Consider the following 27638-nt stretch of genomic DNA (forward strand, 5'->3'; position numbering starts at 1 on the left):
AAAGTTAAGCAAGTTAAGACTTTCAACACATTCAAACACTGGAGATCTAAGATGTCGGAGCAGCCCTTAAGCTCCACTCCACCATTCAATGAGAGCATGACTGATCTGATGTGATAATTTTCAACTTCACTTTCTCGCCTTATTCCCATAATTCTTGATTCCCTTATCGATTGAAAATTTGTTTATTTCATCCTTACCCTAACGACCCAATCTTTACAACCCTCTCCGGTAAAGGATTCCACTGATTCACTGTTCTCCGAGAAGAAATTATTCCATTTTAGACCGCTTACTCTGTGATTCGCCCTTTGGTCCTAGTCTTTCCCTCAAGGGGAAACAACCTCCCAGCATCTACCCTGTCAGACCCCCTGAGAATCTTGTATGTCGCAATAAGGTTGCCCCTCATTCTTCAAAACTCCAATCAGTACAGGCCCAATCTACTCGACCTCTCCTCATAAAAAGACCCTTCCTTCCTGGGATCAACCGAGTGAACCTTCTCTGGGCTGCCTCCAATGACAGGGTATCTTTCCTTAAATAACAGGGAGCAAATGTTCAGGATGCAGGGTGCTGGGAAGATGCAGTGCAGGCTCACTCTGGACAGACTTTAAAAACAGGGGGGTTTTGTTGCAGCTGTATAATGAGCTGGTGAGGTCACATCTGGAGCACTGTGTACAGTTTTGGTCTCCTGACTTGAGGAAGGATATACTGGCACGGGAGGGGGTGCAGAGGAGGTTCACTACGTTGATTCCGGAGTTGAGAGGGTTGCTCTTACCTCAATGCTCTGTCCATTTTTTTATGTTTCTGTGCAATCTCTTCCTGCAGAGCTTCTCCGTTCTCTGGGCCTGCTTTGGATATCTTCTTCTCTGTGCGCTCCACAATTTCTTCTTTCCATACCTGGCTCTTCTGCAATTTTTTTTTGAAGACGAAGAAAATGGATTGAAATGTCATTAATATGTAGATTTAGCCTCGGTTAATTTTAGTTTGATTCAGTGTTAATGAAATAATGCCCACCAACCACAGACAGTTCATATCAAACCACTGGCAAAACACATCTCAAGAGCACGGTTCATTTGGCTGAATCCCAAGAAGAAAAGGCACGTATCGAGCACAGTGCTGTTACTTCGTCAAGAATATTTTAGCAGGACACTCACCTCAGTCTCAAAGGATAGTGCTATTTAAAGATAAATAACCTGCAGGATTAATGAACTGATGATCTTACACAGTTTCTAGATTTGCACCATGTTGTATTCTGCTTAGAAAACTGTTACAACGCCAGTGCAAAGTTGCTGAGGGTAATTCCGACATCAGGTCAGGTACAACTCATTTCAGCTCCTTGCCTTCTTAGATCATTGACACCATATCCTGCCTCTCATAACATTAAAAATTAACTGCATAGGCGATGCAACACTGCACACGTGAGCTCCCTGTAACGCTGGGTGATGAAATTTCTGCTCACCTCAGTCCTTTAAAGTTTACCCCTTATCCTCAAACTATGATCCCTCGTTCTGGACTCCCTCCCCATCAGGAACATTCCTTCTGATTCAATCCCGTCTAACTCTGTTCGAATTTTTCGTCTTCTTCCATTGAGAAAAAGATACCAAAGCCTGAGGTCACGTACTAACTGACTCAAGAACAGCTTCTTCCCTGCTGCCATCAGACTTTTGAATGAACCTACCTTACAATAAGTTGATCTTTCTCTACGCCCTGGCTGTGACTGTAACACTACATTCTGCACCCTCTCCTCACCTTCTCTATGAACAGTATGCTTTGTCTGAATAGCATGCAAGAAACAAAACTTTTCACTGTATACTAATACATGTGACAATAATAAATCAAATCAAGATCCCCTCACTCCTATAAATATAATACTAAGTGACTTATTCTCTCCTCATATGGCAGACCTGCCAACCCTGGAATCAGCCTGGTAAACCTTTGCTGTACTCCCCCTATAGATACTTCCTCTACAGATATGTTCTCAAGTACTGATATGGTGGTATCCCGAGAAGACGTTTTCTGATATTGGGTTTATTAAAGTAAAAGCAAGGCTGTAGCACATCGTTGGTATCTGACTGTTACACTAACTATTTTGTCAATGTTCTTACAATCCTTATCATTATTGCACAGAAATCATTGGGTTTTACCTTCAACCTTCCCCTTGCAATACTTACTAATCTTCTTTATTCGTTCTACAATATATATCAAAACACTGCTTACATCAGTAAACAAATTTGAAAAACAGAATCTAAAAGCTTAGCTGATGTTTCATTGTAAGAAGGTCATGGACTTCAAACCAGATTTCAGAACTTAAGCTGACAAGTTTGTGTAGTACTGTCTGAATGCCCCACTGTCAGACGTGCTGCCCCTTCAGTAAGTTATTATACAAAAGCCATAAACTGGCTTAAGCAACATTGAAATTAAAAAAGCCAATTTAATCAAGACAGCACATTCAGAAAGCAGAATGTAAGTAAGGAGATTGTAAAAAATGATTTCTTCGGAGAGAAACGTAAATGAAAAATATCTGTTTTACTTGAATTACTGCAGATTCTTCAGAATGAACACGTTATTGATTTGTCACATGTATTAGCATAAAGTGAAAAGTATGGTTTTCTGCACGTTGTACAGACAAAGCATATCATTCATAGAGAAGGAGAAGGTGCAGAATGTAATGTCATAGCTAGGGTGTAGAGGAAGATCAACTTAATGCAAGGTAGGTCCATTCTCAAGTCTGATGGCAGTGGGGAAGAAGCTATTCTTGGGTTAGTTGGTACATAATATATATGTAAAGGAGGATGGTAAATGAATGCTAAGTGTACAAAGCACCAAGTCAACATCAGTTGATTTGATTTGTTTCTTGTAAGGCTTCCAAGGCCCATACTTGTTTATTTTAACATGTCCTTTTCTTGCAGTTACGAGTACATTTTCATTGGCATCTAATATTTCTGCTGTTGGTTCCAGCACAGTGCCAATTTTGTGCTCTATTGGCCTCCTATTCTTTCTGTCCCTCTCTAGTGATGATCCTGCCAGCAAATTCAATTCCCTTCAATAGGAACAATATATTCAGAATGGTCTATTTAGATAAGGGAGAAAGATTTAAAAATAAAGAACACGCAGTTATATTAAACCTTATCTCAGCCTTAGGACATCCAGTGATTCATGATCAGGAGATTATGCTCGAGTTCACTGCTGTTTTGTCGGTTAAGACAACAACCAATTGTGCGCAGTAAGATCCCATAAACCTTTCAACTGTTCTTGGCTATGGACATTGACCAGGATACTGGAAGGATCCTCCTGTTCTTTGTCTTTGATTCACTGGATCTTTGTTCCTACCTCAGCAGTCAGGGTGAGAAGGACTCAGTTGAATGTCTCATCCTAAAGCCTGACACTGCAGCACTCCATCTGTATGACACTGGAGGCATCAGTCTAGAATTACTGTTATTCCTGACTAACAGCTTTGTAGTGGAATAGGGGCACTTTAAGAGACCGATAACGTGTGTGGGCAAACAGACAGTCTGCAGTGTTACCATCCTTACAATAAAGCTCTTTGTTTGTTTAAACCTTTGAGTCCAGCAGCCTGTATTTTAAAACCACTACAAAAGTTGAAAGATTTAAAGTTTTTTAAAGTTTATTTATAAGTGTCACAAATAGGCTTACATTTACACTGCATAGAAGGCAATTTGGTTCTCAAGACCTTGGGATGGGACTTGAACCCACAACCTTCTGACTTTAAAAAAGGTGTGCGAACTGAGTCTAGTGAACCTACAGAAATATTGCACCAAAATTTACTGATTTAAATTGAGTTTTTTTTTCAAATAGGCAAAATATTTTATGACTGATTGTGTCATAAAATAAGCTTTTTAAAAAGTATATATATCCCAAATAAAACTTCTGCAAATTGTCTCAAACAAAATGGGGAGCACAGTAGCACGGTGGTTAGCATGGGTGCCTTACGTGCCAGGGACCCAGGTTCACTACCTGTGTGGAGTTTGCACATTCTCCCCATGTTTGTGTGGGTTTCCTCTGGATGCTCCAGTTTCCTCCCACAGTCCAACGATGTGCATGTGGGTCAGGCTGATTGGCCATGCTAAATTGCCACTTAGTGTCAGGGAGGCTAGCAGGGTAAATATGTGGAGCTAGGGGAATAGGGCTGGGTAGGAGACCGATGGGTGCAGACTCAATGGGCTGAATGGCTTCCTTCTGCATTGTTGGGATTCTATGAAAAATTCTATGAACTTGCATCCCTTAGAGCTTTATCTAGCTCAACTAAATAAATAAACAAATAAGAATAAGGAAGTCTTACTACAATTGTACAGGAGCTCACACCTGCAGGAAAGTGTACAGGTTTAGTGACCCTATCCAAGGAAAGATACACTGGCCCTGAAGCGAAGGTTCAATCAACTGATTCTTGAGTTGGGAGGGGTGTCCAATGATGAGAGCTGGAGGTACAGTGGGTCTACATTCTCTGGAGTTCAGAAGAACGAAGGGTGATCTCACTGAAACGTACAAGATTCTGAGGGGGCTTGACAAGAATTGCTGCTGAGAGACTGCTTGCCCTGGTGGTCGAGGGTGGTGATGTGGTGGGTGTGGTACAACTCAGGTTGAGAGGTTGGTCTTTCAGAACTGCGGACGAGGATAATTTTTTTTAAATTAGAAAATTGAGAATCTTTGGAGTTTTCCACCTTTGGGGAGGGCAATAGCTGCTCAGTTGATGATTATATTCTAGACTGAGATGGAAAGGTTTGGAACAGATTCCAGAGGCCATGTGGTTTACTCCTTATGTTCTAAATATGATCTGGGATTGTGATGGATTCAGAATGGGGAAAACAAATGCATAGTGCAGCAGCAGGAGTTGTCCATACTCTAATCCAAATGTTTCCCTAATGTAGAACTAAAATGCCATTGGTAAGAATGCAATCTGCCAACCTAATTTACACTAATGGAGCTCAAGTCATTGACTAATTAGGACGAGGTTTCTCAAATGCCATGCACGGTACACGCTGACTGAACTTCATTTTGTTTCACACTCTTTTAACTGAATATTAGACTCCAGAGCTGCCACTTTGCCAGATGGTTTTGCAGAAGGTTTCAGCCAGGAACAAATGTTGGATTTAGTTTTCCCAGCAATATTCTGAACAACAGCAAACATGCGTGCCAGCCAAGTTAAGCTTCTTGCAAATCACAACTGTTTGGCAAGACCAAAACTAGAAGAGCTCGGTAACACAGTGGTTATTACTGCTGCCTCACAGCTCCAGGGACCTGGGTTCGATTCCGGTCTTAGGTCACTGTTTGTGTGGAGTCTGCACGTTCTCCCTGTATGTGTGGGTTTCCTCCGGGTGCTCCAGTTTCCTCCCACAGTCCAAAGATGTGCAGGTTAGGTAGACTGGCCATGATAAATTGCACCTTAGGTTAGGGGGACTAGCAAGGTACATACATGGGGTTATAGGGATGGGCCTGGGTGGGATGCTCCTTCAGAGAGTCAGTGTAGACTCAATGGGTTGAATTGTCTCCTTCTGCACTGTAGGGATTCTATGACAAACACAAAATGGTCACTAATAAATTGAATAGGGAATGCAGAAGAACCTTCGTTACCCACTGTGTGGAACTCATGGCCACATGAAATAGTTGAGGTGAATAACAGAGATGCCTTGAAAGAAAATCTAGATACACATTTGAGACAGAAAGGAGTATAAACGTGTTACAATAGAATTGAACAAAGAGGAGGATGAAGGCTTGTGTACAGAGAAAGTACAAGAGCAAAAAGACTATGCTGAATTTATACAAGACAAAGGTTGGACCTCAGCTGGAATACTGTGTACAGATGTGGACACCACACTATAGGGAGGGTATGAATGCATTGGAGAGAGTGCAGAAGAGGTTTACAAGAATGGTTCCAGGAAAAAGAAACGTCAGTTATGAGGATAGATTGGAGAGGGAGAAACTGTTTCTGCTTGTTAAAGAATGAGAGGGCACAGATTTAAGGTGATTTGCAAAAGAAGCTTTTTCACACTGCAAGCGGTTCGGATCTGGCAGTGTGGTGGAGGCAGGTTCAAATCGAAGTATCAATGGGGATTAAGTAGAAAGGTTCAAGAACTTCAAGTTTTAGATGCCCAGATCACCAACAACCTGCCCTGGTCCCCCCATGCCGACATTATAGTTAAGAAAGCCCACCAATGCCTCTACTCTTTCAGAAGACTAAGGAAATTTGGCATGTTCGCTACGGCTCTCACCAACTTTTACAGGTGCACTATAGGAGGCATTCTTTCTGGTTGTATCACAGCTTGGTATGGCTCCTGCTCTGCCCAAGGCCGCAAGAAACTACAAAAGGTCGTGAATGTAGCCCAATCTATCACGCAAACCAACCTCCCATCTACTGACTCTGTCTACACTTCCCGCTGCCTCGGCAAAGCAGCCAGCATAATTAAGGGCCCCACGCACCCAGGACATTCTCTCTTCCACCTTCTTCCATCGGGAAAAAGATACAAAAGTCTGAGGTTATGTACCAGCCAACTCAAAAAAAAGCTTCTTCCTGGCTGCCAAGAGACTTTTGAATGGACCTACCTTGCATTAAGTTGATCTTTCTCCACACCCTAGCCCTGACCGTAACATTACATTCTGCATTCTCTCCTTTCCTCCTCTATGAATGGCATGCTTTGCCTGTATGCGCGCAAGAAACAATATTTTTTAATGTATACTAATACATGTAACAATAGTACATCAAATCAAATCATTCAAGAGGGCTTTAGATGATTATTTGAATAGAGACAATGTGCAGGGGTATGGGGGAAAGGCAGGGGAATGACACTAATTCATTTGGAGAGCCAATGTAGACACGATGGGCTGTGAAGCCCCCTTCTGGGCTGTAAAAATTCTGATTATGTGGAGAACATTAATGCTGGCACATGTCTGCTGGGCCGAATGGCCTGCTTCTGTGCTGTAAAGATATATGTTGCTCTGTGTAACTCAGAAATTGACTTGTTTCGTAATGGGAACTACTGACAACTGGATCTAAAGTGGAGCCTAAACCATGAGGTCAGCCTCAGACTCCAAGTGGAATTTTGTAAGTTTGTGTGGAATAAAACACTGCTTTTAATTGCTGCCTTTCCATGATTGACTTTTTTGAAAACCATTGCAGTGGATTTTCTTTGAATTAAAGTTACAGTCCATCTACAGTTTCCTCTCTGTTTGGAACACCAATCACTTCACTCTCCCCAAAATCCTATTGCTGATATCTTCACATGTCACACTCCCACCTCACTCACAAACCAAAGTGTGAGAACAGCTACCCACAGAAGGCAGTGAGTTTCAATCCCTGAAGATAAAGCTGCCTGTCTGTACCAAATGCCGATACAAGACACTGCCATGGAGCTGGGGACCCCATTAAAATAGTTCTGGGATCTGGAGCAGGATTGGACAGTAGGCATAACATGAGCCAGAGAAGATGGTGGAGAATAGACATGTGTCCCACTAGGAACCGTCATCATTTGGACTGATGATTTACCAATTTATCCTAATCATTATTTTAAAAGAAAAGATAGAGTGGGTTTATAATGTAATTGTAATCTTATACACAAGATGTACTTTCTCGCTCTCCTGCTAACTTTAATTCTGATCCTATGTTCCAGCTTGGTAGATGAAGAATGAGTCTGACAACTGTTCAAACTGTGCTCGGCAGAATCCAATTCTCCAAGTGTCTGTACACGTAGAATCCATACGGTGCAGAAGAGGCCATTCTGCCCATCTGACTCTTTGGCAAAGTCTCTTATCAGGCCCTCTCCCCTGCCCTATCCCTGTAATGCACACAAATACCATGGCTAATTCATCTAATCTATATACCTTGGGACACTACGGGACAATTTAGCATGGCCAATCCAACTAATCTGCACATCTTTGGACTGTGGGAGGAAATCAGAGCACCTGGAGGAAACCCATGCAGATACAGGGAGAATGTGCAGGCGCTGCACAGAAAGTGACTCAAGCCAGGAGTTGAACTTGGTGCTCTGAGGCAGCAGTGCTAACCACTGTGCCACCGTGCCAGCCCTTTAGTAAGGAATCTGTTCCATGGTTCCCCAAACTCAGACTGCGTCGGGGCAGAGATGTGATGGTGAACCCATCTTTCACCCAGCCCAGCCTTCTGTCCAACGCGGACGTGAATAGATAGCAGGTTGTCGATTTGAAGCCCCCAGTCTCGCAACACCGTCCAAGCTCTCTGTTTCTACCCCACAACTTCAACTTTTGACACAAACACGGCAAAATCCCAAAGCCATCTTTAAATAAAATGCTGGATTACGACTGCAGAAAGCAATGAATGTTCCTCCAACACCAGCATTGCTCTTCAACCCTGGAGCTCAATTTGAATCCCATCCAGACACATTGGATAAACATTTCCTCTCACCACTGCCCATTAATGGTTATAAGCCAATTGAGTTCATTAATCTAAATCTAGTGTAACATTAATCTAATCGGCACAGGACATGAGTTTGCAGGACACAAATTAGCCGGAGTTTGGCACTGAATATGGAAGTGTACAGGGAATGGAAATATGTGCAGCCACTAACAAACATCAGGCCAAAGTGTTGAGGCAAAGTTACAGGAATAAAACTGATGGCAGATTATTTCAGAACCGCAGGTAAAATGTTGAGTTCATAGCTATTTCAGAAATTAAATAGTGGCTAGTTAACTAATTGAAAACAGATCCAAGTCCTGGTTCTGTGCCAGTGGAGGGGGAGGTGGAGGTGGGGAGGGGGTACAGCACATTTTCAGGGTGTAGCACACAGAGAGAAAAGATGCAGGGAGCCTACTCATTAGCTTAAAAGATGAAAAACTGGGCAGACTGTATTACAGGTGTAGGGACCCGCCCGCCACCCCCCCCACCCCTCCAACAGTCATAGTGCAAAAGGAGGCTATTCGGCCCATTGAGTCTGCACTGACCCATCCAGACCCTATTCCTGTAACCCCACGTTTACCCTGCTAATGCCCCAGATACGAATGGACAATTTAGAATGGCCAATCAACCTAACCTGCACATCTTTGGACTGGTAGGAGGAAACTGGAGCACCCGGAGGGAACTCACTCAGGCACGGGGCAAATGTGCAAACTCCACACAGTGAACCAAGCCGGGAACCGAACCCGGGTCCCTGACGCTGAGGCAGCAGTGCTAACCACTGTGCCACCGTGCCCTTTATACGGTCCACCAGGCATTTCAATACACTCAGACAATGGAATCAACATGTCCATCCTAGCTTTATACTTGCACGAGTTAAAATAAAACTAAAATGGTGCAGTAAGGGCAAGTCAGCTGAGGGAAAGAGATCAAAGTGACGGCTGGCATTTTATTTGTTGAAATACTCATTTTACCTTTTCAATTTGATAGGGTTTTTCAATATTTTTTTCTACAATCTTCTCTTTTTCTATTACCACCACTTCTGGTTCTGGTTCCGGCTCTGGTTCAGGTTCTGGCTCGGGTTCTACCTCAGGTTCAGGTTCTGGCTCTGGCTCGGGTTCCGGCTCAGGTTCTGGTTCCGGCTCTAGCTCAGGTTCTGGCTCGGGTTCTACCTCAGGTTCTGGCTCCGGCTCGGGTTCTACTTCAGGTTCTGGCTCCGGCTCGGGTTCTGGCTCTGGCTCTTGCCGCCACTTGTTGCGCTGATTGTTCTCCTCCTCCTCCTCCCTCTCGTTTCTTCGGGTATCTCGAGTCTCCCCTTTCGCCATGATGTCAATTTCCTGCTGACGCTCCATGGCCTCCTGAAGACGTTTCTGGCGTCGCTCTTCTCGTTTCTGCAGTCGCTCTGCGATATCGTTGTCCTCATCCATAATCTGAGTTCTTGAAACTTTGGTGTCTTCATCCAATGCACTGTGTTGGAAGAGGATTCATTGTTATCACGTTTGTATTACACATTTACGCTTACATTATTTTAAAGGACAAATATTACTTTTAACATTTCTCCCCCACCCCCCCAATAACCACCTGATGCTTTCAGTGGGTCAAACTCCATGCGGGAATATTACAATTTAAGTGAGCGTGTTTCTCGTTAGAATGTAACCAGTGACAACTTTTTATCGGATGTAATGTGATGAATGGTAACAAACCGTGAGGTTCAACTGACCCAGTAAACCATGGAACCAATTCCAGAATGTTGTAATAGCTGACTCTATAAATAAGAACATGTTTGGAATTGTACTAGCCCAGGGCATGGCCCCAAGTGTGGAGTAATCAAGTTTCTTAATTAAATACTTTCTTTGTTTATAAGTTGGAGTAAGTTTTGTTATATTTTTTATTGTCTGCATTTGAAGAGTTGCTTATGAAGAAACATTGACTCAGCTGCATTGACTAAGTGAGCAATGTGTAAAAATAAAAGGGTTTTCATCTAATTAAATAAGTTTCGAAAGTCATTTCAAATAATTGTCCTCCTTACGCCATGCATTAGCCTCCACCTCATTCATTTAACCTTCGAATTATTTCCTGTTTCATAAAACTAAGTGAAATCAATTCAAATTTTGATGGGAAATGGTGCAAAATTGGTGAGACTGTCGTCACCCAAAATTGTTGGCTTGAAGGAGAGCCTGATAGTGACCTTGTCTCACTCCATGAAGGCCTGAGACACATTTTGGCCTCAGACTCCGCCTTTACAGGAAGTGGCTGTGTTCCTTTTTGCACTGCTTCTTCCCTCTTTAAAAGCTCCTGCCATGTGGGGGACTCACAGCAATGGACACCTTCTTTCGAGAGAGGGATCCTGTCAGAAGTCTGTTTTGCAGATTGGTCAACCATGCCCAAACCCCAGAAAAATGGGCTGGGGGTCACAGTGAACTCTCAGCTTTGAGCAGAACTCCGACCCGTTTCACTACCCTGCAAGGAACAGGGAAATGCGCGCTACATCACTAACCTTACAATTTATCTCTGAGAGTGACTATCTTGACTACAGCACCTTATTAAGAAATTATCACTGAAAACAATTGAAGGGTGACCAAATCAGTAACCATTAATATAACAAAATCACAGAACAATTTTTGGGGGGTTTCTGTTACTCATCTGATGACATAAGAATGTGTTGGCGCCATTTGTACAGTTTCCTTGGCTCTTGTGCTGAAGTTGTAATGGCCCTGCATGGGGAAATCACTGATTGAACTCCCTGCAGGATTTGCAGAGTACGAGCTCCCTGGTGATTGGTAATTATTTTACCTGATGGAGCTCGTATACTGAGCCCTGTATAAAGCAGGCCCAAGTGGGTCCATTGCTGCATTGCCCCGGTTGGGACCAGTTTGTGCTGACCACGAGCTCGTGGTTTTGCTTTACTTAATTTTGAACAGTAAAGCACTGTTCTTTTACAGCTGACTCCTGCAGATCCTATAAAATGGAAAAATGGGACGACTTCTGAGGAAGCTTACACCCAGTGTGATGGAAAAGATAATGGCATTATCTGCCAAAGGGCTTCTTCACGTCTCTTCTAAGCTCCAGATCGCCAAGCAAACTTGTGTGCAATCTCTTTTGAAGAAGTGAAGATTGCAAAGTGGGATGGACAGTAGGTAAGCTTTCATTCACATTCAACACTTCCTCTTTAATGACCCACTGATAAAAATGAAAAGAATGCCAAACCCTGAATGGCCATCAGCATCATGGACAGAATTGAGCACACTTTGTTCAAAACTACCGATGACTAATTATTAGGTTAGCAAGTTCAAGATGCACTGCAGCCAAAGATTCTTAGGCAGCACCTTTCAAACCAATGACCACTTCTGCCTAGAAGGACAAGGGCACCAGATACATGGGAACAACACCACCTGCAAGCTTCCCTCTGAGACCCTCACCAGCCTAACTTGGAAATATATCATCACTCCTTCACAGTCACTGGGTCAAAATCCTGCAATTCCCTCCCTAATGGCATTGTGGGTCAACACACAGCACTTGGACTGCAGTGTTCAAGAAAGCAGCCCATCACCACCTTCTCATGGGTAACCAGGAATGGGCAATAGGTGCTGGACAGCCAGCGATACCCACATCCCAATAAAAAACTTCATGAACCCTCAAAACAAAAGGGATTGTCTACAAGTAACTACTTTGTCTCCAGATAGTTTTTAGCTATACAGACCTGAAATATTGGCTATTAATCCAAATGAAAAGCTGTGACATCTGTTAATTTTCAGAATGTCCCTACTGAGTGTTCAGGGGTTGATGAGGTGATGTGGAATCATACCCATTTATGGCTCATGGTGAATCAAATTGAATGTTTTCTCAAGAATCTCAGATCAGGTCATTGCCAGGTCAGGGGTCTATTCAGTGACTTAATGTGAAACCAGTGTTTTTTTTAAATTAAGCAGTGCTAACATTCACATGTGGATTTGGAGATCAATTCTCTAAATGGACACAAACCATGCACAAATTCCAGTTAATACTGGGCGTGTAGACCCCGCATATCTTCCATATATAGAAAGGCTATTAGAAATGATCTCATTCCTCTTTATTTTCATTAACATTGGAACCTTTTTGGTGTCCAGAGGACGTTGCTTGGCTCCGCAGGTTGCTATTAAGTGAAATTTCTATTTTTATACACGTGCCAGCACATCATTTTGTTAGTGATTGCACCCAAATGTGGAGCGCTGTGCATAATTCTTGGAATCTGAACCCAACCTAGGGTAGACCTGATGTACTGCCAATGTCTATTAATCTTTCACACACAATATTCCAGTGACTGAAAGCTAATCTTAAAACTCTTGGATGCTATCATTCAAAGAATACCACACAAAACAGAAAAAGAGATGGATTCTGAACCTCCACTAAGGAATCGAGAACCTGGTCAATACTTTTGAGTTAATCAGCTAAACTGTTATTCGATTACTGTGCATCTCTCTGGCCTTCTGGTATCACCAACAGCAACCAAGAAGTAGGTTAGCTTTAAATAGTTTCTTGCAGTATTTCCTGTATTTGATTTTTGTTTTTCTGCGGTCTTGTAACGGATTCATTTAAAGAAGCTGAGTCTCTAGCAGACTGGAAAAGGGAAGTGTTTGATCTATCCACATTTCCACTAATGGTCCAGTGACTAGGCACCCGCTTCTTGTGATTTGTCTGGTGAGTAAGAGGAATCTTTGTAATTGACACTTCCAAAGCTCTTGCTGAGTTCGCACAAGGTTTAAGAGGGCATCTGTTTTCGGATATTCAGCTGAAAGGAGATATGCAACCAATGGGGTATTATACCATAGACTGGAAGCCAAGTAGTAGCTTCAGTCTGGCAGCGCTGCTCTTTAAACATCTTTCCCTCCTTTGTCCCATTTGTGTAGCTGTGGTTTGACCTGCTTAGGCCACGTGCTTTGGAATTACCTCCAAAAACCCCTCCGCCCTCCTCTTCCCTGAACTCTTCACTTGGCTACTCGGTGAACCCCTCTAACCCTCTTCCTCCCTGTCATCCTACCTAAGACCCACCTCTTTAACTAAACTTTTCTTTATTCTGCCTGTGGTTCGGTACTTTCTGATTACGCTTCCATGAAGAAATTCAGAACATTCTCCCATTCTAGAGGTGCTATACAAAGGCAGGATTTTATTTTTCTCCATTTCCACCGCACGTTTTTTGCCCAATAGGGGACTTCTATAGGTGGAGACATCCACAGATTCCCTCCTCAACAGTTACATTTAAATGTTTAGTGTGCAGCTTAACTGGTACGAACTGTTTGGGTGAATGGCCTCCCCTCCCCCCCATTCTCATCTCCTAATTCTTCTCCATTTTACTACCAAATTTCAACTTTAGTTTTAATCTTCTCGAATTTCAAAGGTCTGGGTTCTACATCACAGGTACATTTCAGAGGAATCTAGAGGGATAAAGAAACAGAAGGATAAATGGATTAGATTAAAGGATGTAAGGTAGAAGAAAGCGCCTTAGGAGCATAAACAGTGACAGATTTTAGATTTAGTTCAGTTTAATTACTATTATCACAAGTAGGCTTACGTCAAGTCTGCAATGAAGTTACTATGAAAATCTCCTAGTCGCCACACTCCGGTGCCTGTTTGGGTACACTGAAGGAGAATTTAGCATGTCTTTCGGACAGTGGGAGGAAACCTGAGCACCTGGAGAAAACTCACGCAGACACGTGGAGAATGTGCAAACTCTACACAGATGGGGTCCCCGGCACTGTGAGACAGCAGTGCCAACCACTGTGCCACCATGCCACCCCAAATAGCGATCAAATGGTCTGTTCCTCTGGTGTAAGTTCTACTTAAAAAACAAGACATGATTGCTCCCACATACCATGAATAATGTCCAGTGGTCATGAGTAGAATTCAATTGCTCAATCTAATGATTATCAAATGATTGCCACTGGGCAACTCAACACGGGGCTGCGGGGGTGGGGTGGTGCATGAGCCTCCTGACTGGGACTTGGTTGTTGTAACCCGCACTCTGACTCATTCTCCCATGTAACAAGTCTCCAATCTGGGAGCACAGCCTTGCTCAATGTTGTGTTTATGCAATCAGTGCAGAAGGACTGATAAAGGTCAGATGATGTATTTCATTCCTGAACACACAGCACATCCAGATGACTAAGTGGGATTTTTACACGTTTTTCACATTGTAACAGGCTGACAGTACAGTGAAAAGGAACGCCATCATTTCAGCGCTTGCGCCTGATTCCCGGCTTGGGTCACTGTCTGTACAGCGTTTGCACATTCTCCCTGTGCCTGTGTGGGTTTCCTCCGGGTGCTCCGGTTTCCTTCCACAGTCTGAAAGGCATGCTGGTGAGGTACACTGGCCGTGCTAAATTATACCTTGTGTACAAGAAAAGGTGCTGGAGTGTGGCGAATTTTCACAGTAACTACATTGCAGTGTGAACGTTAGCCTACTTATGACATTAATAAATAAACGTTAAAAAAAAGTTACATAATTTGAGGGTGACTGCAGCAAATCATCCACAAATTGAAACAAAAAGTGATTCTTATATCTCTGGCCTCAGTAGCCATTGTTTGAAAGTTTCTCAGATGGCTGAGTACGGTGTACTCTGTAAGCAAGTTGCTGAGTCACAAAAGGACAGCAAAGCCCCAGGTTTGACTGTCAGCCAGCACTGATCTCACCAGGTCAATACTTAGTGGTCCTTAGTTTAGCAAGCAGGCTGTGTCTCCCACGCCCTCAGTTGTAAATGTCTCAGCCTGTGGTGAATAGGTTCAAACTTAGCTGTGAGCAAACATCTTTCGGTTTAACGGACCGTATCTCTCGACTGTAATGCAGTCTGCTCTATAACAGGGTGACCACTTTAAAGAAGACCTCAGTTCAGTCCGCTTGTGTGACGAGCTTCCAGTTGCCTGTTACTTTAATTCTCACCTCACTCTCCCACTGACCTTCCAGTGTTCCACTAGAGCTCAACGAAAGCTCAGATAACAACACCTCACCCTTTGCTAAGGCACTTTACAGCTTTTCTTACTCAATGTTGAGTGCAATAATTTAAGACTATAATCTCCAAAGCTCCACCTCCAATTCCTTTTCCTGTTCTTGTCTCATTTCTCTCTTGCTTTTGGGTGACAGTTCTTCATGATTTTGCCCTGCATGCCACCTAGAAATATATCTTTGGTTTCTTTACTTGTCCCACGACCACACCCTTGCATCACCAGTTCTGGATTTTAACAGCACAGCTGCCCTGATATCAGGCTGGGCGGGGCTCACAGAACGGTATACCCTGTTGGCTTTGGGCACAATCTTACAAGCCTCAGGCATCCGTGCTGGTAAAATCAGGGCCATGGGGGGCAATTCTCACCCCCAAAAACCTAAGAATACGGTTGTTTTTCTAGCCCCCTTTTTTTGTGGGCTGAGTGGAATGAATTTCTGGGACTTTGTGCGTCAGAGTCCATAACACAACTCATGCTGGTAAGGTGGGAGGGAGGGGCGAACCTTGAATATGCCCAAGAGGGCAACATCAGGACACTGAGCGGCCTATTGTGCATGCAGTGATCAGCCCACACATCTCCCCATCCCATCCCACCTCACCAGCCTACCAGTGTCTTTCCCTGACCCCCCCAGGGGTACCCCTTCCTTGTCCCCAACCTCCAGGAGGGGCCTCGATGGCCCCTGTCCCGACCAGCAGGGTGATCACACCTGTTCCCCGTTTATAGGGACCAACTTTAATCCCCGCTGGTGGGGACCTCTCCGGGCAGGGTGATGGGAGACATTCGCGAGCCTAGATGATATCACCCCAGGCTCGCTAATCATATGGAAATGTTGATTTTGAAATGGTAAATCAGCCTCGCGTTGATTTCCGGCTCGAGAAAAAAGGCCTGGGAGAATCACAATTGGCCAGACGTTGGTCGCAAATCCCGATACAGGTTGATACTTTGCGGCCTGGAGCACTATTCAATCAGCCAGCAGGCCAGGAGAATCACACCCAAAAACTCTCTAGGCCTTGTAACTTACCACTGGCCTGTCTCTTTGTCCTTTTCTCACCCTCTCCACTTTCACTTGATTAATACCCATTTCTATATAGTTTCTAAATTTTTCCTAGTTCTGATGAAACATCATTAACCTGAATCATGAACTCTGTCTTTCTCTCTCCACAGATGCTGCCTGACCTTCTGAATATTTCCAGCACTTTTGGTTTTTATTTCATATTTGTAGCATCTACAGTCTTTTGCTTTCGTAAGGCTCAGCTGGGACATCCCCTCACGCGGAAGGAGTGTGCTAACCCCTGGCGTCCAGGTGTGTATTGTTTCCCATGGAACTGTACTTCAGCAAGAAGTCAGCGCCTTCACAAGAAACGATGAACTCTTGCTCTGGCCCCCGCCTTGTCCAAAAAAGCCCAGATTTCTTACATGTCATTGAATAGCCATTGGGAATCTCAGCTATATCCCACTCTCAACTAAAGTATTCATAGAAGCAATGAAAAAAAATAGGAACAGGTCATTCAGCCCCTTGAGTTTGTTCCATCATTCAATATGATCACAGCTGATCCTTTGTCTCAACACCACACTCCTGCTCTCTCCCCTTACCCCTCCACAACACCTTTAGAATCTACTCAGGCCAATCTCAACACCCTCACCATTGGCCAGCTGACACCAGCTTGTGTAACCTTGGCATGGTGGTTACAGCTGCCTCATAGCGCCAGGGAATGGAAGACAATGGCACAACACCACGGACAAAACTGCTAAGAGGTTGGCTCAGGATGAAGCATCAGCAGAGAACAAGCCAAGGACCTGAGACAGAGCACACACAAATGTTTCAGGGACACCAGTTCAATTCCAGCCTTGGGTGACTGTGTGGAGTTTGCACATTCTCCCAGTGTCTGCATGGGTTTCCTCACACAGTCTAAAGATGTGCATGTTCGGTAGATTGGAATGGTCACGGGTTACGTTTCCATCTGATCATCTAACGTAGATGCATCCTTGACAGTCTAGTGTCAGCCTACAATGTAGATATTCAGGAGGATAGCTGGGTAATTCTGGTCACAATCAAGCCTCTGATTTTTTTGCCAAGGGGATCAGCTGAGTCTAACAGCGCCAGGGACCCAAGTTCGGGTTACTATCTGTGTGAAGTTTGCATGTTCTCCGTGTGTCTGCGTGGGTTTCGTCTGGGTGCTCCAGTTTCCTCTCACAGTCCAAAGATGTGCGGGTTAGGTTGATTGGCCATGGTAAATTGACACTAGTGTCAGGGGGATTAGTAGGGAAATGTGTGGGGTTACAGGAATAGGGCCTGTGTGGCATTGTGGTTGGTACAGAGTCGATGGGCCAAATGGCTCCATTCTGCACTGTAGCGATTCTATGATTCTCGCTCAAGAGAACTGAATGACAGTCAAACGGCAAAAATACCAGATGCTGGAGAAATCTGAAATAGAAACACAAAATTGCTCAATGTTCAGCACTATTGTGACTGCAGACACTGAAGCAGCAAGATCTGAACAATATTCAGACTATTAGGTGCAAAATTACATTCATGCAATACTAATGCAAGACAATAACCATTCCCAATAATAGAGAATCCAATCATCTCTCCTTGACATTCAATGGTATTACCACTGCTGAATCCTGCACTGTCAACATACTGGGGTTACCATTGACCAGAAATTCAACTGGACTGGCCTTATAAATACTGTGGCTACAAGAGCAGGCTGGGAATGGTGCAACGAGTAACTCACTCCTGACTTCCAAAAGTCTATCCACATCTATAAGGTGCAAGTCAGGAATGTGTTGGAATACTCTCTGCCTGCCTGGATGAGTGCAGCTCCAGCAACATTCACAAAGCTTGACACAATCCAGGACAAAGCAGCTTGTTTGATTGGCCACATTCAACATTTAACCCCTCCACTACTGACACACAGTGGCAGCAGTATGTCGAATCTACAAGATGCACTGCAGCAACTCCCCAAAGTTACTTTGACAGCAACTTCCAAACCCACAATCTCTACCACCAAGGAGGACAAGGATAGGGCAGATGCATGAAAACAGCACCACCTGCAAGTTCCTCTCCATTTCACTCACCATCCTGACATGGAAATATATTGCCGTTCCTTCACAGTCACTGGGCGAGATTCTTGAAACTCCCTCCCTAACAGCACTGTGGGTGTATCCACACCACATGGGCTGCAGTGGTTCAGAAAGGCAGCTTACCACCTTCTTGAAGGAAATTAAGAAGGGGCAAAAAAAAAAATTGCTGGCTTAGCCAGCAATGTCCAAATTCCCTGAAAATATTTAACACAAAATACTGAAGGAACTTAGCAGGGTAGGTAGGATCTGTGGAAAGTGGAAGGTTAACATTTCAGGGTATATTAACCCAAGCGTCCTTTATTCACAAATGCTGCCTGGCCAAATGATTTACTGGCAGCCTGTCATTGTCAGAGGGGTTTCCACGAGAATATATTTTCAGCTGAAAACGTTCAGCTATCTTATGCAGTTGACCCCAATCATTTTTAAGTTGGGTTTTGGTGAAACTTTCTTTTCACTATCATATACAGTCTTGGAACAAGGCTGTAACAGGGTTTCAGTAACAAGATTTCACGGTGGCACAGTGGTTAGCACTGCTGCCTCACAGCACGAGGGTCCTGGGTTCAATTCCCGGCTTGGGTTACTGTCTGTGTGGCATTGACACATTCTCCCCATGTCTGCGTGGGTTTCCTCCCACAGTCCAAAAGATGTGCTGGTTACATGCAATGATCCGAACAGGTGCCAGAGTGTGGCGACTAGGGGAATTTCACTGTAACTTCATTGCAGTGTTAATGTAAGCCTTACTTATGACTAATAAATAAACTTCACTTTAAAAGCTGGCAAATTTTGATGTCTACCCCCCTCAAACATTGCTTTTGATTGGTTTCCTAACCATTTTAAAACAACACAGGACTGCAATTTGAATCTTATGTTGTTTCTCAGTCTCCCTTGGAAAGCTCACAGGCTGAAATTCAGAGCAAGTTCCCAAACTATTCCGGGAATCTTACTCAAGCGTTGGCTGGGTTAGCTGACATCCCGCTGCTATCTAGAGACATCCAATTTTATTAACTTGGAGACGGCAGATGTTTTAATTTAAAGTTTCAACACCTTCTAAAAATGCTTTGGAAAGAGAGACTTTTTTGGCAGAGCTATGATATTTGATGTCAGTGCTACTTAAGTGGGAAAAGGCAACCTCAACCCTGCATCATCGCACTGTCCTTCTAATATTTTGCAGAGTGGACCACGACAGTCAGAATCCGCAAAGACGCTGGGGCGGCACGCTGACACAGTGGTTAGCGTTGCTGCCTCTCAGCACCAGGACACAGGTTCGATCCTGGTTTGGGTCACTGTCTTTGCGGAGTCTGCACATTCTCCCTGTAACTTCATTGTAATATTAAACCAACTACCTAGCGTTAGAGACGAGTGAAGACAGAGCAGTAGAGATCAACAATAAGTCACACTTCGAGCCTAAGCAACGAGCCTACTCCTTGTTGGAAAATGTGCTTAGCTGTGCCCCAGTCTGGAATAAGGTGGGTGAACTTGCAGCATGGGTTGGCACCTGGTACTTCGATGCCGTGGCCATTTCGGAGACATGGATAGAGCAGGGACAGGAATGGCTGTTGCAGGTTCCAGGGTTTAGATGTTTCAGTAAGATTAGGGAAGATGGTAAAAGAGGGGGAGGTGTGGCATTGTTAGTCAAGGACAGTATTACGGTGGCAGAAAGGACGTTGATGAGGACTCGTCTACTGAGGTAGTATGGGCTAAGGTTAAAATAGGAAAGGAGAGGTCACCCTGTTAGTTTTCTATAGGCTCCGAAAAGTTCCAGAGATGTACAGGGAAGGATTGCAAAGATGATTCCGGATAGGAACAAAAGTAACAAGGTAGCTGTTATGGGGATTTTAACTTTACAAATATCGATGGGAAAAGCTATAGGTCGAGTACTTTAGATGGGTCAGTTTTTGTCCAATGTGTGCAGGAGGGTTTCCTGACACAGTATGTAGATAGGCCAACAAGAAGCAAGGCCATATTGGATTTGGTACTGGGTAATGAACCAGGCCAGTCGTTAGATTTGGAGGTGGATGAACACTTTGGTGACAGTAGGCCACAATTCGGTTACATTTACATTTGCGATGGAAAGGGATAGGTATATACCACAGGGCAAGAGTTATAGCTGGGGGAAAAAGAAATTACCTTGTGATTAGGCGATATTTAGGATGCATAGGATGTGGAAGGAAACTGCAGGGGACGGGCACAATTGAAATGTGGAGCTTGTTCAAGGAACAGTTACGACGTGTCTTGATAAGTATGTACCTGTCAGGCACAAGAGGAAGTGGTTGAGCGAGGGAACTTTGGTTTACTAAAGAAGTTGAATCGCTTGTGAAGAGGAAGGAGGAGACTTATATCGAGATGAGACATGAAAGCTCAGTTAGGGAGCCTGAATGTTACAAGTTAGCCAAGAAGGACCTAAAGAGAGAGCTAAGTGCCAGGAGGGGATATGAGAAGTCTTTGGTAGGCAGGATCAAGGAAAACCCTAAAGCTTTCTATAGATGTGTCAGGAATAAAAGAATGACTAGGGTAAGATTAGGGCCAGTCAAGGACAGTAGTGGGAAGTTGTGTGTGGAGTCCGAAGAGATAGGAGAGGCGCTAAATGAACATTTTTTGTCAGTGTTCACACAGGAAAAAGTCAATGTTGTTGAGGAGAATACCAAGATACAGGCTATTAGACTAGACAGGATTGAGGTTCATTAGGAGATGATGTTAGCAATTCTGGAAAGTATGAAAATAGATAAGTCTCCTGGGCCGGATGGGATTTACCACAGGATTCTTTGGGAGGCTAGGAAGGAGATTGCAGAGCCTTTGGCTTTGATCTTTGTCATTGTCAACAGGAATAGTGCCAGAGGACTGGAAGATAGCAAATGTTGTCCCCTTGTTCAAGAAGGGGAGTGGAGACAATCCTGATAATTATCGACCAGTGAGCCTTACTTCTGTTGTGAGCAAAGTTTTGGAAAGGATTATATGAGATAAGATTTATAATCATCTAGAAAGGAATAATTTGATTAGGGATAGTCAGCACGGTTTTGTGAAGGGTAGGTCGTGCCTCACAAATCTTATTGAGTTCTTTGAGAAGGTGACCAAAGAGTTGGATGAGGGTAAAGCAGTTGATGTGATGTACATGGATTTCAGTGAAGTGTTTGATAAGGTTTCCCACAGTAAACTATTGCAGAAGATACGGAGGCATGGGATTGAGGGTGATTTAACGGTTTGGATCAGAAATTGTCTAGCTGCAAGAAGATAGAGGGTGGTGGTTGATGGGAAATGTTCATCCTGGAGTTCAGTTACTTGTAAGGATCTGTTTTGGGGCCACTGCTGTTCATTTTTATAACTGACTTGGATGAGGGCATAGAAGGAAGGCTTAGTAAATTTGCGGATGACACTAAAATCGGTGGAATGGTGGACAGTGCGGAAGGATGTTGCAAGTTACAGAGGGACATAGACAAGCTGCAGAACTGGGCTGAGAGATGGCAAATGGAATTTAATGCAGAAAAGTGTGAAGTGATTCACTTTGGAAGGAGTAACAGGAATACAAAGTACTGAGCTAATGCTAAGTTACTTGGTAGAGTGGTTGAGCAGAGAAATCTCGGTGTGCATAGATCCCTGAAAGTTGGCACCCAGGTTGATAGGATTGTTAAGAAGTCATATGGTGTGTTAGCTTTTATTGGTAGAGGGATTGAATTTAGGAACCAGGAAGTCATGTTGCAACTGTACAAAACTCTGGTGCAGCCGCACTTGGAGTATTGCGTACAGTTCTAGTCACCGCATTATAGGAAGGATGTGGAAGCATTGGAAAAGGTGCAGAGGAGATTTACCAGGATGTTGCCTGGTATGGTGGGAAGGTCTTATGAGAAAAGGCTGAGGGACTTGAGGCTAATTTTGTTAGAAGGTTAAGAGGTGACTTAATAGAAGCATATATGATCAGAGGATTAGATAGGGTGGACAGTGTGAATCTTTTTCCTCGGATGGAGGCGACTAGCACAAGGGGACATGGCTTTAAATTGAGGGGTGATAAATATAGGACAGATCTCAGAGGTAGGTTCTTTACTCAGAGAGTAGTAGGAGCGTGGAATGCCCTGCCTGCAATAGTAGTGGATTCGCCAACATTAAGGGCATTTAAATGGTCATTGGATAAACATATGGATGATATTGGAATAGTGTACATTAGATGGACTTTAGATTGGTTTCACAGGTCAACGCAACATCGAGGGCCAAAGGGCCTGTACTGCGTTGTAATGTTCTATATTCAGTCCATTTAGCTCACAAAACCATTGCTAACCAAGTCAGAATATGTGGATTTCTAACCAGCTAGGCAGAATGCATTCTTTAGAGCACAAAAAAATCAGTAAGGAGTTAAATGACCTTAAACAAGCAACACAGTTTTGCACACGTGTGAATGCAGTAGGATAATCAAAACAAGTAGCTATGGTTTTAAAACATATATACTGATATTTTAATGTACTGTTCACTTTGATCAAGCTAAGTTACTGAAAGGCATGGTGGTAAATGTCAATAGTTCAAAGGCAACGGTCTGGGAACCAGCTGGTCAGCAAGTCTTACTGGGAATTCCTGAGGGAATGTATTTTGCAACTTCAATGAATAGATGCGTTCACTGCCCAGACAAAAGGATAGATATGCCCTTGGACGCACATGACTATTCAGCTTGGCAGTGAGCTGGTGGGAACATCCATTTTGACATTGCGATAGCTTTTGCTATTAGGCAATGGGGATATAGTTAGTGCCAAGAGGGGAGACTGCATCTGGATGTAGAAGGGTAAATAAGATATAACCAGGCTATTAAGTATTATATGGTTGATTGAGGTATTTGACAGAGATTTGTATTAATGTATGACTGTTAAATGAAATTGATTCTAAGCTAATGAAAGATGGAATTATTGATTAGAAAATAATATATAATTGATATGAATTTGACATTGTACTTCAGATCTTTCAGAGGGGTTCTGTCACTCTAACCCAGAGCGATTTAACCCTTTGAGACACTCTGGTCAGCTATACGTTTGTATTATTTTGTTCTTATGTTTTATGTTTCATAAATTTTGTTACGTCTTTGCACAGAGATATTCGCCTTGCGAGTTTTGAACTGTCTCCGTTTAAGACACAATTGGCCATCTTCAAAATTCCCCACAACCCAATACTCAGTCATATTTAATTTTGATGCCTCAGATCTAGATTTATGTAAAGGAAATTCCTGCTATTTTAAAAGAAATATAAACTCTTCATTCTTAGGCACAAACAAATGAACAGCAGCTTAGATTTCCACCCAGGATCTGTGCTGCTCTATTCCCGACATGAACAATTTTATTCAGGAATATTTTTTAAAACTACACCTTTTAAAGGGGAGGAATGAAAGGACATTGTCCCATTTTGCAAAGAGAGCAATAATTTTGGTTCAAATTAATATTTTATCATATTTAACAATTTAAATACTATGTCCAATTCACAGTGCACAAGACACACAATATAAACTCTAGAGGTCTAGTCTAGAGCACCACAGAGCCAGGGACCCGGGTTCAATTCCAGCCTTGGATTACCGCTTGTCAGGAGTTTGCGCGTTCTCCCTGTGTCTGCAAGGGTTTCCTCAGGGTGTTCCAGTTTCCCCTCTCAGTCTGAAAATGTGCAGGTTAGGGTGGGTTGGCCAAGCTAAATGGCCCCTTTGTGTCAGAGGGATAAACAGGGGGATAGGGCTTCGGTGGGATTATTGCCTCTGCAGTTCAATGGGCCAAATGGCCTCCTTCAGCACTGTAGGGAATCTATGATTTCAGAGAAAAGTGTCCCGAGGTTTCGGTTATGAGGAAAGACCGGTATACTTGTGATTTTCAGCCTGGGAAAGAGGCCTCTGAGAGGTGATATAATAGAGGTTTATAAGATAGTGAAGCGAATACGAACAGTAAATTGCAAGAGTTAGATAAAGGGACACTGGTTCAAGCTAACAAAACAGAACATTTAGCATTGAAGTTTATCTCTGCATACAGAGTGTTGAAGGTGAAAATCCTGGAATATTTTGAGAAACCACTGGATGCTGGGAACTTGAGGATCTTTGTGGGCTGACTGACCTTCTTGCCCATTATAATCCTGGGAGTTGGGTGTGGGTGGGTGGTGGAATTAGACCACTACAGTGCAGAAAGAGGCCCTTTGGCCCATCGAGTCTGTACCGACCACAATCCCACCCAGGCCCTACCCCCATATCCCTACATATTATACCCACTAATCCCTCAAACCTACGCATCCCTGACACTAAGGGGCAATTTCTTAGCATGGCCAATCAACCTAACCCACACATCTTTGGACTGTGGGAAGAAACCGGAGTACCAGGAGGAAACCCACACAGACACGAGGAGAACGTGCAAACTCCACACAGACAGTGACCCGAGCCGGGAATCGAACCCAGGACCCTGGAGCTGTGAAGTAGCAGTGCTAACCACTGTGCCACCGTGCCCCCCTCATTCTCTCAGCGAGCAGGGGGGTGGACAGACCGCACAAAGGTCCATTGATCTTGGGCGGGATTCTCTGGTTTTAGAGTGAGCGTGGCCGGAGAATCCCACCCCATTATATCAACGGGCTGTGGGAGACTGGGAACTGATGCCCTCTACAGGCAGTGTGATCAGGGAAACCTTGGGAATGATGCTGGTGAAATCCTTCAGCTCGAAAGAGAACAATGAGCTACATCTCACATTCTCCCAGACACACACCCTGGCAACTACCCAAAAGTTCAAAATGGAAAAGGTAAGAGAAAAACAGATACCCTTCATAATCTCTAAAGTGACTATCGTTACTCCGGATGGTTTATTTTCTTGTGCTACCTTGGTGGTGACAGTTGTTCACTCCCCGTTTCCAGGGAAACCATTAAAATAGTAAGTGTAGTAAATAGTAAATAATAGTAAAATAGTAAAATAACAGCGCCATGCCTCCCTGCTGGCCATCCAGCCTGTTGAATGTTGGACTTTTTTTTGATCGGAGCTGCCTACGGGACTCCCACTTCCCTGATTTTTCCCAATATTATTTTATAATCTTTCTCGGCAACTGCACTTCCAGTTCTCTTTTGAATGATAACACTTGTACTTAATCCCCCCTGTAAATTCCTGATAGTTTAGAGGTCTCCTATTAAATTGCACTTTTGTGACTAATAAAATGCTCGTTGTAGAAAAGGATATCCTTAATATTTTACAATAAATCACCCTGGCACCATCGGACTTTTATAGCACTCCCTTTATAATCTCAAGGCATCTTACAGTCTTGCTGAAAGTAATCAGCTTCTAACCACAACCTGTGACTGGTCAGCATCAGAACATGGAGACTCCATTAATACCCCAAAAAAGATAGGTGGAGAGGAGGCTCTGTAGACCTTACACATTATCAACTCAAACCTGTTCCTCCCTATCCCTGAGGGGATTGAGAAGGCTTACATAACTGACCTTTTCCGAAATGTGTAACGTGTACAATATAAATTTTCTGCATACAGAATACCGCTAAGTTTATTTATTAGTGTCGCAAGTCAGCTTACATTATCACTGCAACGAAGTTACAGTAAAAATCAACTAGTCACCACACCATGGCGCCTGTTCAGGCACACTGGTAACAGAATTTTACTACCTCACCCGCACGAGGTCAAAGGAGAATGTCATTCTGCGAGAGCAGGCGTGCCAGTAAATTTCCGGCCTGAGGGAGAATTCAGCAAGGCCAATGCACCTAATCAGCATGTCTTACAGACTGTGAAGGGAAACCCACAGACATGGAAGAGAATGTGTAAACTCCACACAGACAGTGACCCAGGCCAAGAGTTGAACCTGGGTCCCTGGTGCTGTGAGGCAGCAGTGCTAACCGCTGTGCCACCGTGCCTCCCAGCTGGTCTGCAAATCAAAGGCCATGTATGGCTGTGATTTCCACCATGCAGAGTGAGCACAGACTTGAAAATTAGCTCTTATATTTATCAACAAAAAGATAACAAAGGTTAAATGTTGCAAAGAGGGGCCCCCATGCCCCCTTAGTGCTGGGCTACGGCTGCTGCTGCCAAGACCCTTTCTCTTGACCCAATGTCATGGAAGGGAATGGCTTCTGCAGTTGAACTGATGGTGAAATATGGCCTCAGCAGTCTGTCATTCTCTCTCTCTCTCTGAGTGCTCACCTGCATCCACTGCAGTGAAACCAGTCGGCATTCTCACTCTCCACTGCACTGGCTCTGCTATCCTTGCCCTCTGCCCTGGGTGTTGCCCACTTGTGCCTGGTGTCTCACTAGGTGTACATCTCATCTTTAATCTATCGGCTAAGATACAGGCAACGGCATCACTATCTGGGCTGGTGACTAAGAGTATGAGGGAAAGTGATGGTTTCATCATCATGTGTTCCCCTACTGTCAAACCAAAATGTACCTCTTGGTTACATGAAGGGATAAGGTCGTGACAAGGGAAGGAAAAATTAGAGGCACTGCTTACACTAATTGCAATTTGTAAATCCGAAGAGAGTGGTTGAATGAGAAACTGTGACGTGAAAAGGAAAATTAGTTAAGGGAGTGTCATCAACTTTACAATTGAACCCTGGTGCTGGTTACAGCCTCAAAGTGGCCGACCCAATAAAGACCAGTACCTGTGGGATCGAGGACATGTGGCTGTGCCTATGTCCCTCCGGTTAACTCCCTTTACACCAGCTACTCCTGCAATAAAACAGGCATGTGTGCCAGTGAGTGTGGTGCAATGCATTCGGGTGAAGTGCCTATCATGACTGAATAGTTGTCAGTATATGCAAACAATGCGACATCAGTGTGAGGCTGTGATGAAGTAACTTAAAACTGGATCTAAGTCACAAATAATCGAACGTTGGTAAAATGAGTGAAGTGGGGGTAGTGAACTGAACAATAGCTGAGGCTACTGGGGATGGTTGAAAGAAAAGTAGGCTTATATTAACACTGTAATGAAAACTGTGAAAATCCCCCAGTTGCCACACACTAGTTCAAATACACTGAGGGAAAATTTAGCATGGCCAATGCACTTAGCTAGCACATCTTTTGGACTGTGGGAGGAAACCAGAGCACGTGACACAGGGAGAACACGCAGATTCCACACTGTCACCCAAGCCAGGAATCGAACCTGCACCCCTGGCATTGAGATGCAGTAGTGCTAACCACTGTGCCACTGGAGGATGACATTTGAAGATGCCTTCACTGCGCTTGTCCAAAGATAATGAATGTCTTGTGGTCCTCCGT

At 43.8% G+C, this 27638-nt stretch overlaps 1 protein-coding gene across 4 annotated transcripts in view; it reads right to left on the bottom strand.

The window, feature by feature from the left end:
- Positions 1–27638, bottom strand: part of LOC145355309 (non-muscle caldesmon-like) — a 211350-nt gene that overhangs the window by 41012 nt on the left and 142700 nt on the right. For all 4 annotated transcript variants that reach the window (XM_080207258.1, XM_080207255.1, XM_080207254.1 and 1 more), the window contains 2 exons: positions 9349–9841; positions 770–900 (listed from right to left, as the gene is read on the bottom strand). In XM_080207258.1, the coding sequence (XP_080063384.1) occupies positions 770–900; positions 9349–9841 (624 nt within the window). The remainder of the gene's footprint in view (positions 1–769; positions 901–9348; positions 9842–27638) is intronic.

The sequence above is a fragment of the Carcharhinus amblyrhynchos genome, chromosome 19 (assembly GCF_965287045.1).
Source record: "Carcharhinus amblyrhynchos chromosome 19, sCarAmb.v2.hapA, whole genome shotgun sequence".
Lineage (NCBI taxonomy): Eukaryota > Metazoa > Chordata > Chondrichthyes > Carcharhiniformes > Carcharhinidae > Carcharhinus > Carcharhinus amblyrhynchos.